Raw genomic sequence first — 24306 nt, 5'->3', positions numbered from 1 at the left:
TGCTTTCATTTGGCCATTAAGTTTCATAAAGAGCGCATCAGTAGACTAATTTCCTGATCCTTCAGGGCTGCACAATTAAACAAAATAAGATCAAAATGGCAAGTTAGTCATATGTGATTATTAATCCACATAAGGCTGTGATTTAAAGACAGATAAACATGGTCTGTGTGTGATTCAGAACAAACCAGTGAAGCATACTTTATTCACATGCATTGTGAAATCAAAATAATGCAAGTTCAAGCATTCGCACAATTCCAAACATTAGTAACAGTTACAAGTTATTATACAAATCATAAACACGGCACAGAATAACAGAAAAGGAGGAAATTACAGCGTTTCAGGAAATGCAGAACATTGTGAACGGTCAACTACACATCGCCTTTTCTGTCTAAATAAAAGCTCCTTGTGAAGTTGAAGTAAATACGACAGCAATTTCGGTGTCAAAATAAAAGCCCCAGGTGAAGATGAAGTAAACGGGACAGAAATATATTACTTTTGTATAACGCAAATCTAATATTTAGAATAATAATGTGTGGCAGCGGGGGCGTGGTCGAGCGTCCATCCGGAGAGAGAGAAAGCGGTAAGGGTGCATACACTTGAGCCAGATTATGATTAACACCTGTTTCTAATTGCAGTGAGCTTGGGGAGAGCAGTATATAAGGGACCACGGGCCGCTGTCAGGGGCGGAGGAGTTCCCTACCGGCCGCCAAAACACGGCGGAGTTAAAAAAAACAAAAAAAAAAAAAACATTTTAGAGCAAATACAGTACATAATTATTGAGATATATATCGAATATTGTCAATAGGCTGAAAAATATAGAGATATAATTTAAGACATATCGCCCAGCCCTACTTTAAATTTAGACTGGTTAAACTTCCCAGAGTAAAAAAAAAAAAAAAAAAAAAAAAACCTTTTAGCTGCAGATTTTTTTGCTTCTGTTTGTCTCTGTAAGTGGGTGGGAAAGGAGGACTAATACAAAAAGCATGTAAAACATGTAAATTACTATTACTGATATAGTACAATCACATTCAATGACATCAGATGTCATCTCACATGCCTAAAAATGTGTTATTTATAGGCTTGGGATCGATGCCTTTTTTTTTTCAGATAAAAATTGGGCTGCTCGTTGAACAAAAGTCTTTGTCTCTTCAGACATATTTCTCAACACAACTTTAATAAAGTGTGAGCGGCAGGGTAAATTAAAGGGGGGTTGCACACCGGACATGGCATGTTCTAAAATTCAAAACAATTATTTGTTTTCTACAAATGTTCGCACACACCACCAACACTTGGCGTGAACATTCTGAAGTGCAACAGTGTGCAACTCGCATAGTTTCCTTTAAATTCAACCCAAATCATTATCAAAGGACAAAGATTATTTACTCTAGCCATCACTGAATGATTTATTGTGAACATGTATCTATCATAGAGCCTGTTTTGTGGTTTGACAGCTTGAATGAAAGACTTCAAGGATACATACAGAGAATTTGCATAAGCGTCACCATTTCTAATCGTTCAGTTTGCGTTTCACCAGTTTCTCTAACCCGCAAACACATCAACGTCACTGTTTTTTCTTGAAGTACAAAAACCTTCATAACTTTGGACTGCCATCTGTGCCACTTCAGCTCGTCCCGTGCGTGTTTGTGTGCGTGCTTCGTTAAATGGTATATCACCCTCTTGTGGTCTCCCAACGCTATTACGTCAGACTGTTAAACAGAGGCCAATTGAGTGAATTGGAAAGCACGCAAATTACTATATTAATAAACCACAGTGTTCCAAATAAAGTGCTGAGTGAGTGCTTATTAGGGGTGTAATGGTTCTTGGTAAAAAACAGAACTGTACAGTTTGCCACCCACAGTTCTGTAAGCATTTGCACCACGGTTCCCCTCAAGTTTAATGACGCATCTGGTGCACAAGGTTTGGCAAAGAAAGCAAAAGGTAAAATAGACAAGCACAGTTACAACCTCCGTTAATGCACCTGAATGGCTCTCAAGGTGGATTCGCTCCACTGGTGTTTCATGTGGGTCAACTTGATGACATCACAGTGCTGCGTGCGTTGCATGTAGTTGAAAATGGCAAGCGGAGAAAACAAGCCGCTGAAAGAGATGCCTCCTGCATTATTTAAGTCTCCTGTCTGGAAACATTTTCTTTTTGTAGTCAAATACAACAGCGATGGTAAAAAACATTTACAAAACAGGCACCATTTGCAGACATCAATATATGATTAATCGTTTAAGCCGGCATCATCAAGGGAAAGATCTGCAGGTAAGCCAAAAACTGCACACACCTTCCGTTTTTAAGCAGGTACTCGGTGTTAATTCGGACAGACATGAAACAGTAACTAAAGTGCTTAGGGTGTTCATTGCCAAAGTTATGTTGCCCTACTCTGTTGATGAAGATGTTGGATTTCCTTGTATGATTAAAACACGCATTACGACATCACTTTTCATATCCACTTTAAAGGAAAAGTTATTATTCATTCTACAAAATGTACAGATTTTGAATGTTGAATATGTCGAGTTGAGTTTGTTCATACACATCTGATATTGTTAAATAGAGTTTTGATGATGACCACATAACATGGGCTGCAAAAAGATGGCTCGAGGGCAGAGTAGCACTGATGTGGACTAACGCATTTTGACTAAAACGGTTATTAGAAAAGTTGTTTCTCAACTTATATTTTGCATCATTAATGTGATAGTCTGATATGTTATCTTGCTGACGTGTTGATGACTATGACTTCCCAGTATAATCCGGGATGAGCGCCACATCATGTCTTGAGTAGAGCTGTCAGAATGAATGTGTTAACGCATGTTAACGTATTCATTCATTTCAAAAGTTGAACGCGTTAATTTTTTCTTTAACGCATTTGTCGTTAATACAGCATAAACACTGGTGTGAAGGGCGGAACCTTTGTTATGTGTCCGCCCGGAGTCATTACACTGATGCACACACCACAGAGACAGAGTCCTTCTACAAAGCAGAGCCTACAAGCTTAGCATACGTGGCGGTCCCATAGACATTCTATGGGCGGAACTGTCTTAACACGCTAGTTGACCGTTACGCTCTCTCCTATGACAGAGCCGCAGAGGTTATCTCATTAAATAAAATAATTTTTGACAGCGTTTCCCTATCAGTGATAAAATTATGGAGAAAGGAGTTCTTAAAACTATTTGATGTACAAAACAGTACAAAAGCAGTTAGGTCTGTAAGCTGAGGTTCACCTCTTTTGTTTTGTACACAAAATAGTTGCAGATTTCACTTCTCTTCTTTTTCATTAGTTGAAGTAGTTGGTAGTAAACGTATTTCCTCCATTATAAACATGCCCATGCCAAATCATATGCTTTATGTCTCACTGCTGAAGTTTCCTGAAAAACTCCACCCTGCGGTAATGTACAGAAACGGGCAAAAGGATGACATCATACAGTTTTACATACTCGCTGTCGCAGTACTTTCTTGGTTTACAACCCTGCTCCGCACACGCAGTATGTGTGAAACAGCCGTTTCCATTTAGTGTTGTTCTCTTTCCATTAAATCTCCTCCAAACATTTCCTTCTAACCTCTGATTGAGACGTATGGTGCTTACTTTGTTGATGAGATGTTCAGTGACCACCTCCCTCAGGCCTGTGTAGAGCTTCTCTCCATGTTTGTGCAGTACCATGGTGTAGGCGTTCCTGTAGAGCTCCTCAAAGCTCAGCCCACTGTTGTTCTTCCTCTGGATCTCCTGGATGGCATTTTTCAAGAGGTCCCAGATGTTGTTGACATATTTCTCATCCATAGTCATCTAACAGAGGGAGGTAGTGTGTGTGAAACAATCATGTCAATACAGTATTTTCAAATTGAAATTGAGAGAGAAAAAGAAGAACTGATGGAGAAAAGGTCATGAGAATGGTTTTTCACTGTGCCAGCTAACGAAATAATAGATTATTCAAGTTGTATGTGTGTGTGTGTATGTATGTATGTATGCATATATATATATATACACACACACACACACACTGCCTTACAAAAGTTTTGAAACACTTGACTGAAATGTTTCTCTTGATCTTAAAAATCTTTTGATCTGAAGGCGTATGCTTAAATGTTTGAAATGAGTTTTGTAGACAAAAATATAATTGTGCCAACATATTAATTTATTTCATTATAAAACTAAAATTTAATTAAAAAAAAAATCATGAGAAACATTTCAGGCAAGTGTTTCAAAACTTTTGGACGGTAGTGTACATTTGATGGTGCAATGGTTAAATATTTAGTAGAGTGTAAATTGTGACTTAGTGCCCATTTATGCCACAACTAGGCTAAGTTGTAACACATGTATAGCTGGTGCAACCGGCCCCTGATGTTTATTTAGCTATTTCTTTTATTTTTATTTATTCTTTATTTAAATGGTCAGCATTTGACTGATACTAAACATACAGTACTGATGTTTATTTAGCTATTTATTGTATTTTTATTTATTCTTTATTTTCTCAGTGTTCATTTCTAGAATTTGTTGACAGTGTATAATAATAATGTCAAATGTTCTTTGATAAAAAAATATTTGTTTAAGAAAGCAGCATTCTGAGTACCTTTGCATAGTCATATCAGTGAAAAATTCACATAGAAAAGGTCTGTTTTCATTCCAGCTCAAAAATTAGCTATATCGGTCACCATATCGGTAATTGGTGAATTTTCCCTCACTAAAATCGGTATCGGTCTCAAAAATCCCATATAGGTTGGGCTCTACTCAAAAGTTTGCATACCCTGGCAGAAATTGTGAAATTTTGGCAATGATTTTGAAAATATGACTGATCATGCAAAAAAACTGTCTTTTATTTAAGGATATTGATCATATGAAGCCATTTATTATCACATAGTTGTTTGGCTCCTTTTTAAATCATAATGATAACAGAAATCACCCAAATGGCCCTGATCAAAAGTTTACATACCCTTGAATGTTTGGCCTTGTTACAGACACACAAAGTGACACACACACAGGTTTAAATGGCAATTAAATGTGAAATTCCCACACCTTGACACGCCTCACAGCTTCTGGCACACTGTAATTTGGAGTGACGAGACCAAAATAGAGCTTTATGGTCACAACTATAAGTGCTATGTTTGGAGAGGGGTCAACAAGGCCTATAGTGAAAAGAATACCATCCCCACTGTGAAGCATGGTGATGTTTTGGGGGTGTGTGAGCTCAAAAGTCACAGGGAATCTTGTGAAAATTGATGGCAAGATGAATGCAGCATGTTATCAGAAAATACTGGCAGACAATTTGCATTCTTCTGCACGAAAGCTGCGCATGGGATGCTCTTGGACTTTCCAACACGACAGTGACCCTAAGCACAAGGCCAAGTTGACCCTCCAGCGGTTACAGCAGAAAAAGAAGGTTCTGGAGTGGCCATCACAGTCTTCTGACCTTAATATCATCGAGCCACTCTGGGGAGATCTCAAACGTGCGGTTCATGCAAGACGACCAAAGACTTTGCATGACCTGGAGGCATTTTGCCAAGATGAATGGGCAGCTATACCACCTGCAAGAATTTGGGGCCACACAGACAACTATTACAAAAGACTGCACACTGTCATTGATGCTAAAGGGGGCAATACACAGTATTAAGAACTAAGGGTATGCAGACTTTTGAACAAGGGTCATTTCATTTTTTTCTTTGTTGCCATGTTTTGTTTTATGATTGTGCCATTCTGTTATAACCTACAGTTGAATATGAATCCCATAAGAAATAAATGTGTTTTGCCTGCTCACTCATGTTTTCTTTAAAAATGGTACATATATTACCAATAAAAAAAAAAAATTAAAAAAAAAAAAATATATATATATATATATATATATATATATATATATATATATATATATATATATATTTATACACATACACACACACACTGGTGGCCAAAAGTTTGGAATAATGTACAGATTTTGCTCTTATGGAAAGAAATTGGTACTTTTATTCACCAAAGTGGCATTCAACTGATCAAAATGTATAGTCAGGACATTAATAACATGGAAAATTACAATTAGAATTTTTTTTCAGAACTTAAACTACTTCAGAGTTCTCATCAAAAAATCCTCCATGTGCAGCAATTACAGCTTTGCAGATCCTTGACATTCTAGCTGTCAGTTTGTCCAGATACTCAGGTGACATTTCACCCCACACTTCCTCTAGCACTTGCCATAGATGTGTCTGTCTTGTCGGGCACTTCTCACGCACCTTACAGTCTAGCTGTTCCCACAAAAGCTCAATGGAGTTAAGATCCATAACACTCTTTTCCAATTATCTGTTGTCCAATGTCTGTGTTTCTTTGCCCACTCTAACCTTTTCTTTTTCTGTTTCAAAAGTGGCTTTTTCTTTGCAATTCTTCCCATAAGGCCTGCACCCCTGAGTCTTCTCTTTACTGTTGTACATGAAACTGGTGTTGAGCGGGTAGAATTCAATGAAGCTGTCAGCTGAGGACATGTGAGGCGTCTATTTCTCAAACTAGAGACTCTGATGTACTTATCCTCTTGTTTAGTTGTACATCTGGCCTTCCACATCTCTTTCTGTCCTTGTTAGAGCCAGTTGTCCTTTGTCTTTGAAGACTGTAGTGTACACCTTTGTATGAAATCTTCAGTTTTTTTGGCAGTTTCAAGCATTGTATAGCCTTCATTCCTCAAAACATTGATTGACTGACGAGTTTCTAGAGAAAGCCGTTTCTTTTTTGCAATTTTTGACCTAATATTGACCTTAAGACATGCCAGTCTATAGCATACTGTGGCAACTCAAAAACAAACACAAAGACAACGTTAAGCTTCATTTAACGAACCAAATAGCTTTCAGCAGTGTTAGTAATTTTCTATAACTAAATTAGCAATTTAGCATGATTACTGAAGGATAAGGTGTTGTAGTAATGGCTGCTGGAAATGGGGCCTGTCTAGACATTTTAATAAAGTCATTTTTGATCAAAGTAATGGTGGTGTTTTTTACATCAGTAATGTCCTGACTATACTTTGTGATCAGTTGAATGCCACTTTGGTGAATTAAAGTACCACTTTCCTTCCGAAACAGCAAAATCTGTACATTATTCCAAACTTTTGGCCTATATATATATATATATATATATATACACACACACTGCATGCACAATTATTAGGCAAGTGAGTGTTCTGATCTTATCATTATTTCCATGCACATTTTCCAACTCCACACCATATAAACTTGAATGCTTATTGGATTCAATCATTTTCAGGTGACATGTATTTGTGTAATGAGGGAGGGTGTGGCGAAAGTGACTAACACCTTATATCAAGGTGTGCAAAATTATTAGGCAGCTTCATTTCCTCAGGTAAAATGGGACAAAAAAAAGAGATTTAACTGACTCTGAAAAGTCAAAAATTGTAAAATGCCTTTCAACACCCTTGAAATAGCTAAACTACTGAGGCATGACCACCGGAAAATCAAACGTTTTGTTGCGAATAGTCAACTGGGGCGCAAAAAACGCATGGAGAAGAAAAGGCGCAAATTAACTGCAAAAGACTTGAGAAGAATTAAACGTGAAGCTACCAGGAACCCATTATCCTCCAGTGACACCATATTCCAGAACTGCAACCTACCTGGAGTGTCCAGAAGTACAAGGTGTCAAGTGCTCAGAGACATGGCCAAGGTCAAGGCGGCTGAAACATGACCCGAATATATTCACAAGACATTCAAGAAGGTCATGATCTTTATGCAGGACAATGCTCCATCACATGCATCCAAGTACTCCACTGCTTGGCTAGCCAGCAAGGGCCTCAAAGTTGCCCAAATAATGACTTGGCCCCCTTCCTCACCTAACTAAAATCCTACTGAGAACTTGTGGGCCCTTCTCAAATGTGAGAATTACAGTGAGGGAAGACAATACAACTCTTTGAACAGCATTTGGGAGGCTGTGGTTGCTGCTTCAGTGAAAGTTGATGGTGAACAGATCAAGAAACTGACAGACTCCATGGATGGAAGGCTCATAGCAGTTATTGAAAAGAAGGGTGGCTATATTGGTCACTGAATATTTCTGAAAGGCCAAAAATGTTATTTAATTGTCATTTTGTGTTACTTATTTGCTGCACCTACTCTAAAAATTGAGAATAAACACTTGAGTTGGGAGAAATTATTTTTGTAATTTTGTTGCCTAATAATTGTGCACACTTATATGTTCCCCTGAGAAAGACAAAACTCACTTTTCCTTTGTTAAACGTTCAGGTTTGAGGTTCAATAACAGTTTGGATTGACTGAGAGCATTGTGTTTGTTCAACAATAAAATGAATCCTGAGGAATACAATTTGCCTAATAATTGTGCATGCAGTGTGTGTGTGTGTATACACACACACACACACACTGTATATATAAATCTTGGAATGAAATTAAGATTATAATTCTAATCTAAAGTAGGCATTATACTTGCTGTAATCATCAAAAAGTTACAGGACGTTAAATAAATACAATGGTCCCAAAAGAAATGGGACACTTAAGTCACACATAAATGTCTGAATGTCTTGCTCTGTATATATCGAGATAAATATTAATATATCAAACCAGGTGACAACTATGTTAAACAAAGATAGCACAAGTGCACTTTGCAAGCAAAACTTTTCACAGAAACATATTCAAGGTTTTAAATGATAAAACAATATTACAACGATGGTCGTCAAACGTGAGTGGAACGTGTCCATAAATAATGTGATGAACTACACCTGTATCAGTACCTAAACGTACACAAACGCAACTATCTGACGTCACTAACTCGCACAATGACGTCATGGTCATGATGTCACACTTAAATGACCGAATGCATTTGGGTTTTATGTTACACGTTTAGAGCAAGGGAACAGCAGGATGAATGACACCCGTATCAAAAACGCTCCGTGCTGCATTTGTAATACTGAATTTATCTTTCTTTGCTGGTAAAAACTTAAACACCCCAACACATGCGTGACGTCACAAAAAAGACGCGCTGGCCACGTGTGACGCAAAACAAGCAAACAGTACAAAACGTCATGATACACCAGGAAACTCTCATAAACATGATTACTTGAATCCACATTCAAGGAACTCATACCAACACATAATTTTGCTTTAGGTCTGATTGAAAAGCATTTTTAATGTGGATTATATTATTAATGTAATTGAGTCATAACGCATTTACTTGTGATATCTGCTGCTGTTTAGCTGACTGATCCAAAAACAACACAAGAGCGACTAAACCTGTCACTACATCGTGATACTGAACCGAAACTGATCCTCTTCTCATGACAGTTATTTAAAACTTTGTGGGATTTGAGCACACAGGCCTGCCTGCTTGAATCCCCGGTGCTCGAGTGGCGGTCTCGCCGCCTCTGAGCACCTGTCCGCCGGTCATACTCACAGGAAAGGCTCGTATCCTCATCTTGGTGTCTTTCTTAGTGCCGCCTTTGCTAAGATTTGACATGTCTGGCTTATTCCCCGCCGTTGTCTCTTTCACATGAAAATGTTTTCTGAGAAAAGACGGGGGACACGTATACTGAGGCGCCGCTTTGCCTCCACTTGACCTTCTTTAAGAGTCTCACTCGGACTTGTTGACAAGCCGCTGCGCGTACAGCTACACTGGGGCTTCACTCAGAGATGGCGGACGCTCAACTCTCGTAGCTTCTCGATACTAATGCAAATCACGCGAGATTGTATGCATAGCAAGGAATCATATTTGGGTAGTTGACATGAAATAGACTGGGTACGGCATACTTACCCATACTACTCTTACTACTTCTGCCATATAGAAATAGTAAGATGGTTGTTCATTCTGCACTTGGTCATACTCTTTAAAAGTTGACATGTCCTGAGGTATTACTAGCTAAAATTGCTATAGAGCACAAAAGTCTGGTTCTGGAAGTAAAATTCCCATTCAGTTTTTGCAAAGACGAATTGATTTTCAACAGTAACTTATAAACCTTTAAAGACAGACCTAGCGTGAATTTAGAGGTTGTTCATCAACGGTATATGCCTTTGTTATTTCAACTTCATTGTTTAAAAATCCTGTTTAATTGCAGAATCTGGTGAAACTACACTACCCATGATCCAGCAGAGAAAGATCCACCAATCAGAGAACTGCAGCAAACAAGTCCAGCAGTGACCACTCACTCCCATGACACACTGCGAATGACTCAATTGAGTCAGTCTCCCTACACCCTCAAACTACATATATATTTGTAAATATCAAATATGTTTTTCAGTAAATCTAAAATATATTGTTTATATACTTATAATCAACAACCTAAAATAACTTTTTTAATAAATATTCATCGTTTCTTAATCTATTACGTCATGCACAATGCTTCATGGGATTGTAGTTCATATACGTACAAAGTCATGTACCTTTAACTTTTGTCTGATTTTCAAGTACTTTTTGGCTTCAAATCAAAGTTTGTAATTTTGTGATTCACCTCGGAACTGGTTCGTTTAGTTTATGGCTTACAACTCTTTTATGAAGGATTTTATGAAAAGCCTATGGAAAAAATAAATGGGAAAAATACTTCCGGAACAAAGATGGCTGAAAATGTGGGCGGGAACTGTTGCGCTCTACCCCATCTACAATAAATGTATTTTAGACAGCAATTAGCTAATTCTTCTATAGCTATGCCTCCATAAGAAATTACATGGAATATGTGTACAAAATTAATTTGCCATTATTTAAAAATAACTAGTGAAGGCAAAAATATAAAAAAATAAAATAAAAAAAAAAAACTGGTGACCAATTACAGTAATTACAAGAAAATTGTAACTCAATTTATATTAACCCTAATTAATTTAAAGCATTCGAAAACTTCAGAAACTTCAAGTTGGATGGATTGTTAGCCTCAAGGGGGCACTTGACGCTCAGAAAGCCATTTTGTCTGTTGAACTGCATTCAAATGTCATGTATAATATAAAAAAATATTACTTTTAAAGATTGCTCCCAGATATACAAATTAAAATCAGCCCCAGCAATTGCTATAAAATTAATAATAATAAAAATAATAAAATATCCTGTCAGCCACTGCGATTGGTCTATGATTACCAGCGCAGTGAAAAATAACAGCTATCATGTGATGACGCCTTGAAATGTTTTTTGGAAAGATGTTTTTTTTTTCTTCAAAATGTCATACGCTGAACAATCGATGCCACTTTTAACAAATGTACAACCCATAGACTGTAAGTCTATCCCTCACATCCTTGTTTTCATATTCAAAAATTCAATATGCCGATATTTTGAATTAGGTCAGTTCTATCCGTTTGTTCTGTTTTTACTTCTAAATGTGATATTTGTTTCTTAAACATATATTTGTGCAAAAGGAGTTGTTCTGTCCATCAGAAATGTCAGAAATCAGGTGCTACATGCCAAGTACAGTTGACAATGACAAAGCTTAAACTTAATTGAATTCACTCAGGGTTTAAATTAGGGTAAAATGGGCCAGAATGAAGAGTCATAATCCTTTAAGTTTCGATAGCCAATCACAAATAAGTTAATAGTGTTTTATTTTATTTTTTTTTTCTTCTTTTTTTTTTTTTAATTTTTTTTGTGGAACACAAAATGAGATGTTAGTAAGAATGCTAGTGTCAGTCACCATTCACTTTCATTACATCTCTTTTTTTTTCATACATTGAAAGTGAATGGTGACTGAGCATAGGCATCATTTACTGGTGGGTTGGGTGGAACATGTCCTTAACACTTTTTCCCTTTACCAATTTTGTCCCCACCACTTTTTGAAATAGCTTTCATCAGGTAAGTGTCTAATTCAGAAGGAGTTTCCATTTTGTGTTATAATATGTAGCCAGTACCGCCGCTCCCTGTATGCAGATTACGCAGTTTGCATAGGGCACCAACCATTATTAAACACAACAAATTGTTACTCGTAAAATATGTAATCATAAATATAAACAAATAGGCATTTTACGGTGAGCACAGACAGCACACGCCTCCCCGCCAATGTTTGCACCTGCAAATGATCATTGTAAATTGACAACCATGCCCGGGAAGAGACAACAGGAGTCTGGCGCAGAGAAGCAAAAAAGTTCAAGTCCGTGCTTCACTTTCAGGTCTGTTCACAAATGAAAGAAACCTGTGAAACTTTATATTTTTGTTGTCGAAGTTAACGGATTAACGGATGCGATTAATTAAACGTGTTTAACACTGTTAAAATTCTTACCACCTACCCATTTACCTGATTTGATAAAAGTACTTACAATGTATGTCCAAATTATGTCATACTTCAATTATTTAAATATAATGGTAAAGATAGCCTATTTGTGGCGTGACATTCAGATGTTTTAGTATAAATCCATAGTGCGATGGCTTTACGTGTTAATAATAGGGCCTAGGCCTACAGTGTTTTCGTATTTGTAAATCATTATTTGATGTAACAAAAACAGCTTCATTTTTTTGGGTGATTTCTGAAAACAGAATAGTTGAATTTGTAAAAACAGCAGGCAGAAAGTGTTGCCAATGCTCAAGAGTGTAATATCAATCAAACAACTGTATTAACAAGAACATAAGAGATACTTATCTTTTGTTCTTGTTAATACAGTTGTTTTATTAAACACGCACTGCTCTTAATTTATGTATTTGTTCTTTATAACTCACTGTTTACTTAAGGGTGCACCCAGTAATTATAAAAAAATAATACAAATAAATTGGCAGATGTTTTGGATTTATACTGACATCTAATGACATGGATCCAGCATCATGCAAAAAATATAATCACGCTTTTAAAATAGTGCACCTTTAAATATAATTACTTGAAAAAACATTGAAACAATGTTCATTCACTTAATTGAGAAATACTTGGAAGGGTACATGCTGTTGCTGTATTTATTCATATTTATTAATTTTTAACATTGCTAAATAAAAGAATGTGTTTGATAACATATTAGATGTTATCAAATATTGTTGTGGTCTCAGAACAGGCAACAAGTATCGGGGAAATTCATTGCTATTGTGGGGGTGAGGAATAGAGCAGGGCTCAATTTTTGTCACATTAGGCAGTGCAAAGTTAATTCAGTTTTAGTGTTGGTTGTAGTTTAGAAACAGTATCATAAAACTTCATCATGAGTCTTCTTGAATTACTAATATCTTATGCATTATTCATTTAATGCAGGGTCAGTGCTGAAATTTGTCACAAAAGGTGATGGAGTGGCAACCTCCAGCACTGCTCCAGGGGAACCCAGCAGCTACACAGGCACTGACACAGCATCCAGCATTGCTCCACAACATAATTCTTGACTGCACCCCAGATACAAGTCATAAAGAACAAATGTCAGTCATATTACAGACTGTGTCTTTGGAACCAAAGCCTGAACATAGAACATAGTCTAAACATAGAGCCTGAGCTTAAAGAGAAAAGGCTGAGGAGCACTAAAAGCCATTTTGCCTACAAGTCTGCAGATGAGCCCATCAGTGATGCCCTCAAAAAGTTAACGAGGTAACATTTTTCAACAGTGTTGTGGACTCTGCTTTGAGCTCACTGCAAGAGAGATTTGAGATTTTCAGTCAGGTCAAAAAGAGATTTGGAGTGCTGCTTGATTTCAGCCAAGTTCAAGGGATGTTGAAGGATACTTTACAGAAACCCTGCACTGAGGTAGAGAAGGCATTGACAACAAAGGGAGGAGCTGATATTGATGGACAAGAGCTGGCACAAGCAATCATAAACCTCCCACAACTACCACCAAACACAACGGCTCTGGAGATGTTATAATTTCTTCATGACAACCACCTGCAAAACACTCCCTGTGACAGTTGCCTCTGCTGTGTGTAGTTTTTCCAAAATGAAGCTCATCAAAATATACTTGCACTCATCTATGGCACGAGCGCTTGAGTGGTCTGGCAATTATCAAAAGTTATATTAGGGCAGATTAGAATCAGGAACTCCTTGAACTAGAGCTGAAAATTTTACCATGAGACCAAACAGTTATTCAGATGCATGCTGTACAGATTCATATACAGTATTTATCCACTGACCTACAAAATCCCAGCACTAACAGTGTCACATGTCTGTATTAAGTTATCAAATTTATCATGTGAAACACTCATTAGAGTGCTTGAATTGGTCATTAAGAATGACTATTTATCAAAACAGTAAAGGACTATTTGACATTATCTGCACATAACCTGATTAATATTCATGAGTTTCAGCACTTCATGATGTCACAAACTGTGACTCCCGTGTGACTGAGGCTGTAAGTCCCTAACATTCTGCCTGACATCTTTCATGTTCCATGGAGGAAAGAAAGTCATACAGGTTTGGAACAACTTGAGGGTGAGTAAATGATGACTGAATTTTCATTTTTGAGTAAATTGTCCAAGTCAAATTTGACAATAAAAATTCTGAGTGAAGGGTCCAGAAGTTTTCATCAGATGTCTGAATAAGTGAAGACATGTGGGCCTTTGATGGCAGTCTTTACATGTTCTGTCCTCTTGAGGGTAGAAGTGAGCATGACACAGAGAAATTTAAAAGCTGTCCTGTCACAGTATGTACAGTTGATGTGTGTACTGTTCCCTGTGTCCTAAAGTCATTAACCAGTTTATTTGTTTTGCTGACATTGAGAGCAAGTCTTATTATAAACATGATTTATAAGTGAAGGAGCGTGTAACTCCTAGAAATATACATATGCCAATTTTAGCCAGAGGAAGTGGGGAAAAAAGTTAGTGAAGTTTCAGGAAGTAAAAAAAAATTAATAAATAATAATAAAAATATATATATATATTGCATTAATTGCGTTAATTTATATATACAGCTCTGGAAAAAATTAAGAGACCACTGCAAATTGATCAGTTTCTCTGGATTTACTATTTATAGGTATGTGTTTGAGTAAAATGAACATTTTTGTTTAATTCTATAAAGTACTGACAACGTTTCTCCCAAATTCCAAATAAAAATATTGTCATTTAGAGCATTTATTTGCAGAAAATGACAACTGGTCAAAATAACAAAAAAAAGATGCAGTGTTTTCAGACCTCGAATAATGCAAAGAACAAGTTCATATTCATTTTTAAACAACACAATACTAACGTTTTAACTTAGGAAGAGTTCAGAAATCAATATTTGGTGAAATAACCCTGATTTTCAATCACAGCTTTCATGCGTCTTGGCATGCGCTCTACCAGTCATTCACATTTCTGCTGGGTGACTTTATGCCACTCCTGGCACAGACATTCAAGCAGCTCGGCTTTGTTTGATGGCTTGTGGCCATCCATCTTCCTCGATCACATTCCAGAGATTTTCAATTGAGTTCAGGTCTGGAGATTGGGCTGGCCATGACAGGGACTTGATCCGGTGGTCATCATTCCACACATTGATTGACCTGGCTGTGTGGCATGGAGCATTGTCCTGCTGGAAAAACCAATCCTCAGAGTTTGGGAAGACTATAAATGTCAATATAATGTTTTGTGCAAAAAGTACTTATGATAAAAATAGTTTATTGAAAAAATAACATTTTATTCATATTGTATTTGATGTGCTGAATTGAACTGTGATACATTTAAATTCATATTTATAGAAGGAGAGGAAGTTGTCATGACCAAACTCTCAAACATTTGATATCTCTGAAAAGCCCAGTGATCCTCTGATAATACCCCAAGATTTACCACTGTAGAAAAACCTCAGTAACAAATGTCTTACACAAAAATAATGACCTTTAAAGCCTAATGTATCAAATATGATACATAAAAAAAGATTTCTTTTTATAGTTTGTCTAATAGTACTAAAAACAGTTTTATTCCAAAAAATTTGAATTTTCTGACAATTCTTTCATATGTCAGGCTTTACAGGGTTATTGTCACTTGGTTTTACATGTAGTCTTGTCAGGACAGTGTGTGTCTCATTTAAATTCTGCTTTAAACTGCAGGGCCGGTGTTTGAATGTTTGCAAACAGTATACCGTTGCTTAGCTGTTTCGATCTTCTTTCTAGCTCTGAGCAAAGTACGAAGAAGAACTTTGCCGTAAGTGTATTTGTGATGAGGAGGAGGGCGGGGCCGGGCGTGCATCCTCCTCCTTGTCACATATTACACCACCAACAGCTTGAACCGTTGACAAAAGGCACAATGTCTCTTTGTTTCATGAAACTCTGACCCTACCATATGCATGTTACAGCAAAATCAAGATTGGTCAGAACAAGTCTGGACTACATACCGGTTTTCAGTTCTCAGCTGATTAGCTGATTCTTAGCTGTTTTCTGATGCTGTGACCCACCCACATCAAGGTTCAACGTGTTGTGTTCAGAAATGCTCTTCTGCATGGTGCCAATTATTTCATTTAGTTTAATAACAGTATAACAGTTACTGTTGCCTCCCTGTCGAACAAGATATTTTTGTCCACAGAACTGCCACTTACTGGGTCCTTTCACCATTCTGTGTAGGGTTGCCAATGGTCCCGTATAATTCGGAATCGTCCCATATTTGAGGGAACAAATTTGCGTTCTGTAAGAAATCCATACTGGACACCGTTTATCCTGTATTTTAGTGTCTCACACCAAACTGCCAAGAATGTTTCACAAATCAGGAAAATGGACCTGAAACACATACCTATTGCATGAGTTGTGTGAGATATCGATTGTTAAACGTTACATGGACACAACACTTGACAAAAGCGTCCGGGAAAATGAAAAATAAAAATCAGCGCACGTCTTGTTTTCAGTCAGAAGCAGGATAATTTTGTCATACAAATAGGATTCGAGTGCCTGATAATTCAACGTGATCTCAAAGAATTCGTATGTATTCTTACGTAAAGTTTAATTCTAGCAAATGTCTCTTATGTTTGCATAGACACCAAAAAGAACAGTACTGAAGTATTGTCAGCATTTAAACATCATAATTTTATGTATTAACACCTATAGAAACTTACAAATGTTTACGTGTACTGTTTGAATGGATTAATATTGAATAATTTATAGATTTAATCAGTTAATTACTTTTAATTTATAATCAATGAGATTAGTTAAATGTCATCACATTTATTTAATGCAGCTGACATTATAATATGAATATATAATATTTTAATGGCTTCATTCATTTCTGTGTGATTTCTGCTGCTCTATTCAACGTTTTAAAGGACTTTAACCAAGATTAAACTTTAAAATGTTAATCAGAATCAGAATCAGAATGAGCTTTATTGCCAAGTATGCTTACACATACAAGGAATTTGTCTTGGTGACAGGAGCTTCCAGTACACAACAATTCAAAACAGCAACAAGACTTTAAAAAATATTTAAAAATTGAATACAAAATAAATAATATTGAAAAGAAAATAAAGTATATATAGAATAGACTAATATATACATACATACATACATACATATACATACATACACACACACATACATATATATATATATATATATATATACACACAAACATACACACACAGACACATACACATACATAGTGCAAATCTAAATACAAATCTGTTATATACAGATAGTTCAAGGGAATGTAATGGCAGAAGAGGTTGGATGTGTTGGATAATAGAAAAAGACTAAGCTGTGTATTGCACATTAATTACTGCTCAATGGGGCAGTTTTAACTGTTCATGAGATGGATAGCCTGAGGGAAAAACTGTTCCTGTGCCTGACGGTTCTGGTGCTCAGAGCTCTGAAGCGTCAGCCAGAAGGCAACAGATCAAAAATGTAGTGGGCAGGGTGAGTGGGGTCCAGAGTGATTTTTCCAGCCTTTTTCCTCACTCTGGAAGTGTATAGTTCTTGAAGGGAGGGCAGGGGGCAACCAATAATCCGCTAAGCTGTCCGAACTGTCCTTTGTAGTCTTCTGATATCCGATTTTGTAGCTGAACCAAACCAGACAGATACTGAAGTGCAGAGGACAGACTCAATGACTGCTGAGTAAAACTGTACCAGCAGCGCCTGTGGCAGGTTGAACTTCCTCAACTGGCGAAGGAAGTACAACCTCTGCTGGGCCTTTTTCACAATGGAGTCAATGTGGGTCTCCCACTTCAGGTCCTGTGAGATGGTAGTGCCCAGGAACCTGAATGACTTCACTGCTGCCACAGTGCTGTTTGGAATGGTGAGGGGGGTCAGTGTTGGGGTGTTCCTCCTAAAGTCCACAATCATCTCCACCGTTTAGAGCATGTTCAGCTCAAGGTTGTTTTGACTGCACCAGACAGCCAGCTGTTTAACCTCCCTTCTGTATGCAGACTCATCGTCATCTCGGATGAGGCCGATGACAGTGGTGTCTTCTGCAAATTTCAGGAGCTTGACAGAGGGGTCCTTGGCAATGCAGTCGTTGGTGTAGACAATCCCTGGGGGGCACCAGTGCTGATTGTACAGGTGCTGTAAGTGAATTTCCCCTGTCTCACAAGCTGCTGCCTGTCCGTCAGAAAGCTGGTAATACACTGACAGATAGACATGGGAACAGAGAGTTGGTGTAATTTAGTCCGGAGAATAGCTGGCATGATGGTGTTGAAAGCTGAACTGAAGTCCACAAAAAGGATCCTTGCATATGTCCCTGGTCTGTCCAGATGTTGCAGGATATGATGCAATCCCATGTTGACTGCGTCATCCACAGACCTGTTTGCTCGATAAGCAAATTGAAGGGGATCTAGAAAGGTTCCAGTGATGTCCTTCAGGTGGGCCAACACCAGTCTCTCAAATGACTTCATGACCGCAGACGTCAGGGCGACAGGTCTGTAGTCATTAAGTCCTGTGATTTTTGGTTTCTTTGTGACAGGAATGATGATTGAGCATTTGAAGCAACAGGGAACTTCACACTGCTCCAGTGATCTATTGAAAATCAGTATGAAGATGGGGGCCAGCTGGTTAGCATAGGATTTAAGACATGCAGGTGAAACGCTGTCTGGGCCTTGTGCTTTCCTTATCTTTTGTTTTCAAAAGACATGGCACACATCATCTTCACAGATCTTAAGTGCAGGTTGAGTAGCAGGAGGGGGAGGAGGGGAGTTGCAGGAAGTGTTGGTGTTTGTGTGAAGTGAAGGTCAGAGTGGGTGTGAGATTGGGCCTTTCAAATCTACAGTAGAACACATTCAGGTCATCAGCCAGTTGTTGGTCCACCACAGGGTTGGGGGTAGGAGTCCTGTAATTCATAAGTTGTTTCATGTCACTCCACACTGATGCAGGATCATTAGCTAAAAACTTGTTTTTTAGCTTCTCAGAGTATCTTCTTTTAGCCACTCTGATTTCCTTATTCAGTGTGTTCCTGGCCTGATTGTACAAGACTTTATCCCCACCTCTGTAAGCATCCTCTTTGGCCTGATGAAGCTGCCTGAGTTATGCTGTAAACCATGGTTTGTCGTTGTTAAACGTAAAATAAGTCCTAGGTATCCTAAATATATCATATATACAGAAACTGATGATGTAACAGTATCTGTGTGCTTGTCCAGAATGGTGTCTACAGCCTCAAAAACACTCCAATCATTGCAGTCAAAGCAGGCTTGTAGTTCCATCTCTGCTTCATTGGTCCATCTCTTTACAGTCCTTAATACAGACTTAGCAGATTTTAATTTCTGTTTGTAGGTTGGAAGATGATGAACCAGACAGTGATCAGATAGTCCCAAAGCTGCTCTAGGGACAGAGCGATATGCATCCTTTATTGCTGTGCAGCAGTGATCCAGTATATTTCTGTCTCTGGTTGTGCATGTAATGTGCTGTCTATTTTTGGGCAGTTCACGTGTGAGGTTTGCTTTGTTAAAATCCCCAAGAATAATAATAACTGAGTCCGGGTATTGTTGTTCTGTGTCTGTGATTTGATCAGCCAGCTGTTGCAGCGCAGCATTCAAACACGTGTTTGGCACAATGTAAACACTCACCAGAATAAACGAGGAAAACTCCTACGGTGAGTAGAAAGGCTTACAGTTAATACAAAGCGCTTCCAAATTAGGACAGCACATCTTCTTTAACATTGTTACATCTGTACACCAACTTTCATTGATGTAAAAGCATGTTCCACCGCCTCTCGTTTTTCCCGTTTACTCCGCAATGCGATCCGCTTCGAACAGCTGGAAATCCGGCAGATGTAACGCGCTGTCCGGAATGGCTTCACTCAGCCAGGTTTCAGTGAAGCACAAGGCAGCAGAGGTTGAAAAGTCCTTGTTTGTGCGGGTGAGGAGATGTTGTTCGTCTGTTTTGTTAGGAAGAGAGTGGAGATTCGCAAGATGAATACTCGGCAGTGCTATTCGAAAGCTGCGCCGATAGAGCTTGACCAGCGAGCCTGCTCGTATCTCTCACCTGCATCTCATGAACAACACAGTCGTGCCTCCAACTAAAATGTCCAGCAAAACGTATGAATATTAAAAACTGGGAAAAGATTGTCTGGTATATGCTGTCGAATGTTCAGCAGTTCGTCTCTGGTAAAACTGACTGGAAAAAGATTACTAAACACAGGACAAACAAACAAAAACAACAAAACAATAGGAGCGCTCCACACCGAGGCGGCCATCCGTGGCGCCATCATGATGATAAAATGATAAAATCTCTGTAATCGTTTAATCATTAAGCATTTAATTTTATCTTTGTTTGCATGGGACACAAAAGAAGTTTTCAGAATATGCCAAAAAATTAAATAAACCACAAAAAGTACCATAAAACAATAATACAATTAATCCATACATTTGTTAGCTATAATGCAAATCTTCAGACTATTTTCTGTGAAGGACAGACACAAATTCAAGGTTTTTGTTCAACAATCTCTGTCTCCATCCACCACTGTGCCGTCATACCTGCGAGAGGGTCCCCGCTGCAGACTGTTGCGCGATGAGGTTGTGGATCTAATCCTCTGCGTAGTGGATTTTGGTGACGTAGTGGATGTTTTGGTTTTTATGCATTACAGTGTGTAATATTACACTGGAGACATTTGTTTAGCTTAGCTTTTAAAAATGGTCATAACCATGCATTTTGTAAATTACTTTTCCTTGTCTTTCCTCTTCACCCACAGGAAAAAAAATATATGAATTAACCCTTTAAGCTCGTATGGGCATGCTGGCAGGCTCGGGAAAAAGAAAATTGTCAAAATATTAATTAATACAGTTTTGACACAAAATAGGTATCCTTTTAAAGCTTAGTAGCTCTACTTTCCAGTGCATGTAGGCTTTATGACCAAAACTGAACAAGTGTTTTGAAATTTGCAGACAAATCAGAAGTGTTCCATTTTGATAATTAATATAATTTTTTTTTTAACTGTACATATTATTGCAATCAGTAAAAACATCAGTCACATCAAATAGCCATGTATCATATGTTGTTGGAAAGCTCTCAAAGTGTAGAATACAACCATCATATTTGTTTTACTCAGACAAAAATATAGTGAGTAATAGCTAAGTATATGTCTTTGACAATTATGTTGGTGTTGCTTATATGCTGTGTTTTCACTTATAACTTCACGAAAAATAAACGGTACATTGTACATCACATACCATTACTTAGAGGAGGTGATTATTTTTCAAAGGAGCCCCCACACAAATTACACAAAGCACAATGTTACACATGGCCACCAGGAGATGGCGCCAAATATGACAAACTCGATGACTCAAATGACACAGAATGAAACTCGTTCTGTGAAATCTCTTTCCTAAAATCATGCCTTCATGCTATGCAAACCTTTAGTCACTGTTGTGTTTGCATGTGTAATTAGTTCTAATGTACAATTTAGGGCTGGCAAATGATTAAAATATTTAAATCGCAATTAATTACATACTGTTTTTGTAGTTAATCGTGATTAATCGCAATATCTTTATAAACATGAGTGGACAAAATATGCTTCATCCAGATGTATTTTTCAGTTATCCACACAAAACCTACCCCACGAACAGAGTTGAACAACAGAAAATGAACACAGCACAACTCAATTCAAATTATGTACAAAATATGGTAGTTGTAAGTGTATTATGACAGGATTTATTCGCTTCTTTTTATGGAGTTTTGACAGACATATTCTTTCCAGGAGCACAGTGGAATCAAATATCTCTGGTCATGTAACTATTTGCACCATTCATGCAAAAAAGTCTGCACTGTCATTTACAATTGACAACTCTGTGGAAAATACATAAACTCCTTTTAGACCCGGGTCACAGTTGTAACCAGTGGGATTAAATATGACAGTGTAGATTACCTACATGGTTCCAGCAATGTCTCCAACTTCTGCATTGGCTAGTGCACTATCAAACAGAGACACTGTGACAGAACCTTGGAGACAGCAGCAGGTTTCTGTTAGCCGGTACCACCGCTTCCTATATGCATATTACGCAGTCTGCATAGGGCACCAACTCCATAGTGTGGGCACCAGAAACTCCACCGGCTGCCTTTACTGGCACATTATACGTTATTCAAGGACCCAGTAGTAGTCACGGAACACAGACGATCACCTCACGCTCACACTTTCATTTCGCGCTCGCGCCTCGCAACTTTCGTACCGTGCCTCGCAGTGCAAGGCAGGTGTTCAAATGGCAGCTGTCTTGCCACTGCAATCATGTTACAAAATTCCGAGCTCAATCTGTGCTTCTCGGGCATGTTCTACAGCTGTACTACATTGATAAAATGCTTGACACAGGTATCAGCATAATCTATAATCCCACTATCTGTTTTCCCGACAGTCAATGCATGTGACATTAGTGGCATTTGTGCGAATTGACTCGCTTCTCATAAACTACGGTTTATTCAAAGGGTCATATTACGCGTTAACGGCATTAAAAAAAGAACCGTTCTGAATACACTGTAATAATGCTTATACACAATACAGACAGGACAGAGCAGCGTGCATAGACTTTGAAGCGAACAGCTTGATTTATTTATTAATTTAATTAAATTGTAGAAGCCCATGTCATATCGCGATTTTATTTTAATTAATTGTGCAGCCCTAATATATAAATGTGTGTGTGTGTGTGTGTGTGAAATGAATATTCAGTATACTATATTAATTTAGTATACTACAGTAATGAAACAAAACATTAAAATGTGTATACGCGTGTGCATTAAAACATCCACTATGTCACTAAAATCCAATACGCATGGGATTAGATCCACTACATCATCGTGCTATAGTCTGCAGCGAGGAGTACTTGACGCCCGTTGTAACCGTCAACCCATGTTGGTTTCGTTTTCAAAATTAAAAAATTGCCACCTCAAGCATAACGACCAGTGGTTTTATGGCAGTGATGTTGAATGCTCATTGGCTCTCAAGTGTCTCATGACCGTTTGCGAAATGCTGTATTCTGTGATGTATATGTTTGAATAAGATATGACTGTGCTGTTAGAGAGTCTACCAGGAGAAGATTTACAGCAATTAATAATTTAAATTCTACTCTCCACCTCACACAATGCTATTGTATGCCATCAGAGAGCACATTGGATGCAGCGCATCACCCTTTGGACTACTTCTGTACTGAAGTTTGCCATTTTTCTGAAGAAATTATTGTGATTAAATGTATCTGCCTTTTATGTGTTTTATATGCTTAATAAATGGTTATGGTTAAGTTTAGGAGTAGGCGTAGGATTAGCGGCTGTAAAATATATATAAATTAATATATTGCAATTAACATTATTGCTACTGTACATTTATTAATGTATTACATGATATATGTCATGATGGCACCGCAGATGGCTGCTTCGGTGTGGAGCTCTCTAGCATTTTTGTTACTTTTGTTTGTTTGTCATGTTTTTTGTCACACTTTCCTGATCAGTTTCACCAGGGATGAACAGCTGAATATTCGACAGAGCATACCTGATAATTTTTTGCCGGTGTTTGATTATTCTGACATTTTATTAGACATCTTAGTTGGAGGCGCAGCATTGTTCTACAAGTGCTTCAAGAGACGCAAGTGAGGGATGCACACCGGTGCACTTGTGAAGCTTCGTCAACACGGCTTTAGGACTCTGCTGCTGTATATTCATCTGGCGAATGTCCGCTCCCTCGCCAACAAAACGGATGAACTGCTTCTGCTCACTTAAACAGATATGGACTTTTCTAACTCCGCTGCTCTGTATTTCACGGAAACCTGGCTGAATGAAGCCATCCCAGACAACGTGCTACATCTGCCGGGCTTCCGGCTGTTCAGAGCGGATCACGTTGTGGAATCATCGGGGAAAACAAGAGGTGGTGGAACATGCTTTTACATCAATGAAAGTTGGTTTACATATGTTAATCTTTATTAATAATTAATTGATTTATTTCCTTGTTACATCTGTGGATGTAGCGGTTGATGTATATTGATTATACAGTGTTTGTATATTTTCTGTTGTCTTCCTTGTTTTTCCTTGTGTTCTCTCACTGTCATTTTCCCCAATCAGATTAATTGACATCAGCTGCCAATGATTAAGGTCAAGTGCTGA

General features: G+C 37.9%; 1 protein-coding gene across 1 annotated transcript in view; it reads right to left on the bottom strand.

The window, feature by feature from the left end:
• LOC127422260 (cullin-3) overlaps nt 1–9625 on the bottom strand; it is a 29085-nt gene extending 19460 nt beyond the window's left edge. The window contains exons 1-2 of the mRNA XM_051665652.1: nt 9380–9625; nt 3587–3784 (exon numbers count right to left, since the gene is read on the bottom strand). Coding sequence (XP_051521612.1) covers nt 3587–3784; nt 9380–9442 — 261 coding nt within the window. The 5' untranslated portion in view covers nt 9443–9625. The remainder of the gene's footprint in view (nt 1–3586; nt 3785–9379) is intronic.
• Nucleotides 9626–24306: the final 14681 nt, after the last annotated feature.

This window comes from Myxocyprinus asiaticus, chromosome 31 (assembly GCF_019703515.2).
Source record: "Myxocyprinus asiaticus isolate MX2 ecotype Aquarium Trade chromosome 31, UBuf_Myxa_2, whole genome shotgun sequence".
NCBI lineage: Eukaryota > Metazoa > Chordata > Actinopteri > Cypriniformes > Catostomidae > Myxocyprinus > Myxocyprinus asiaticus.
Note: the sequence above shows the minus strand (reverse complement) of the source record. Positions and strands in the feature narration are given on the sequence as shown.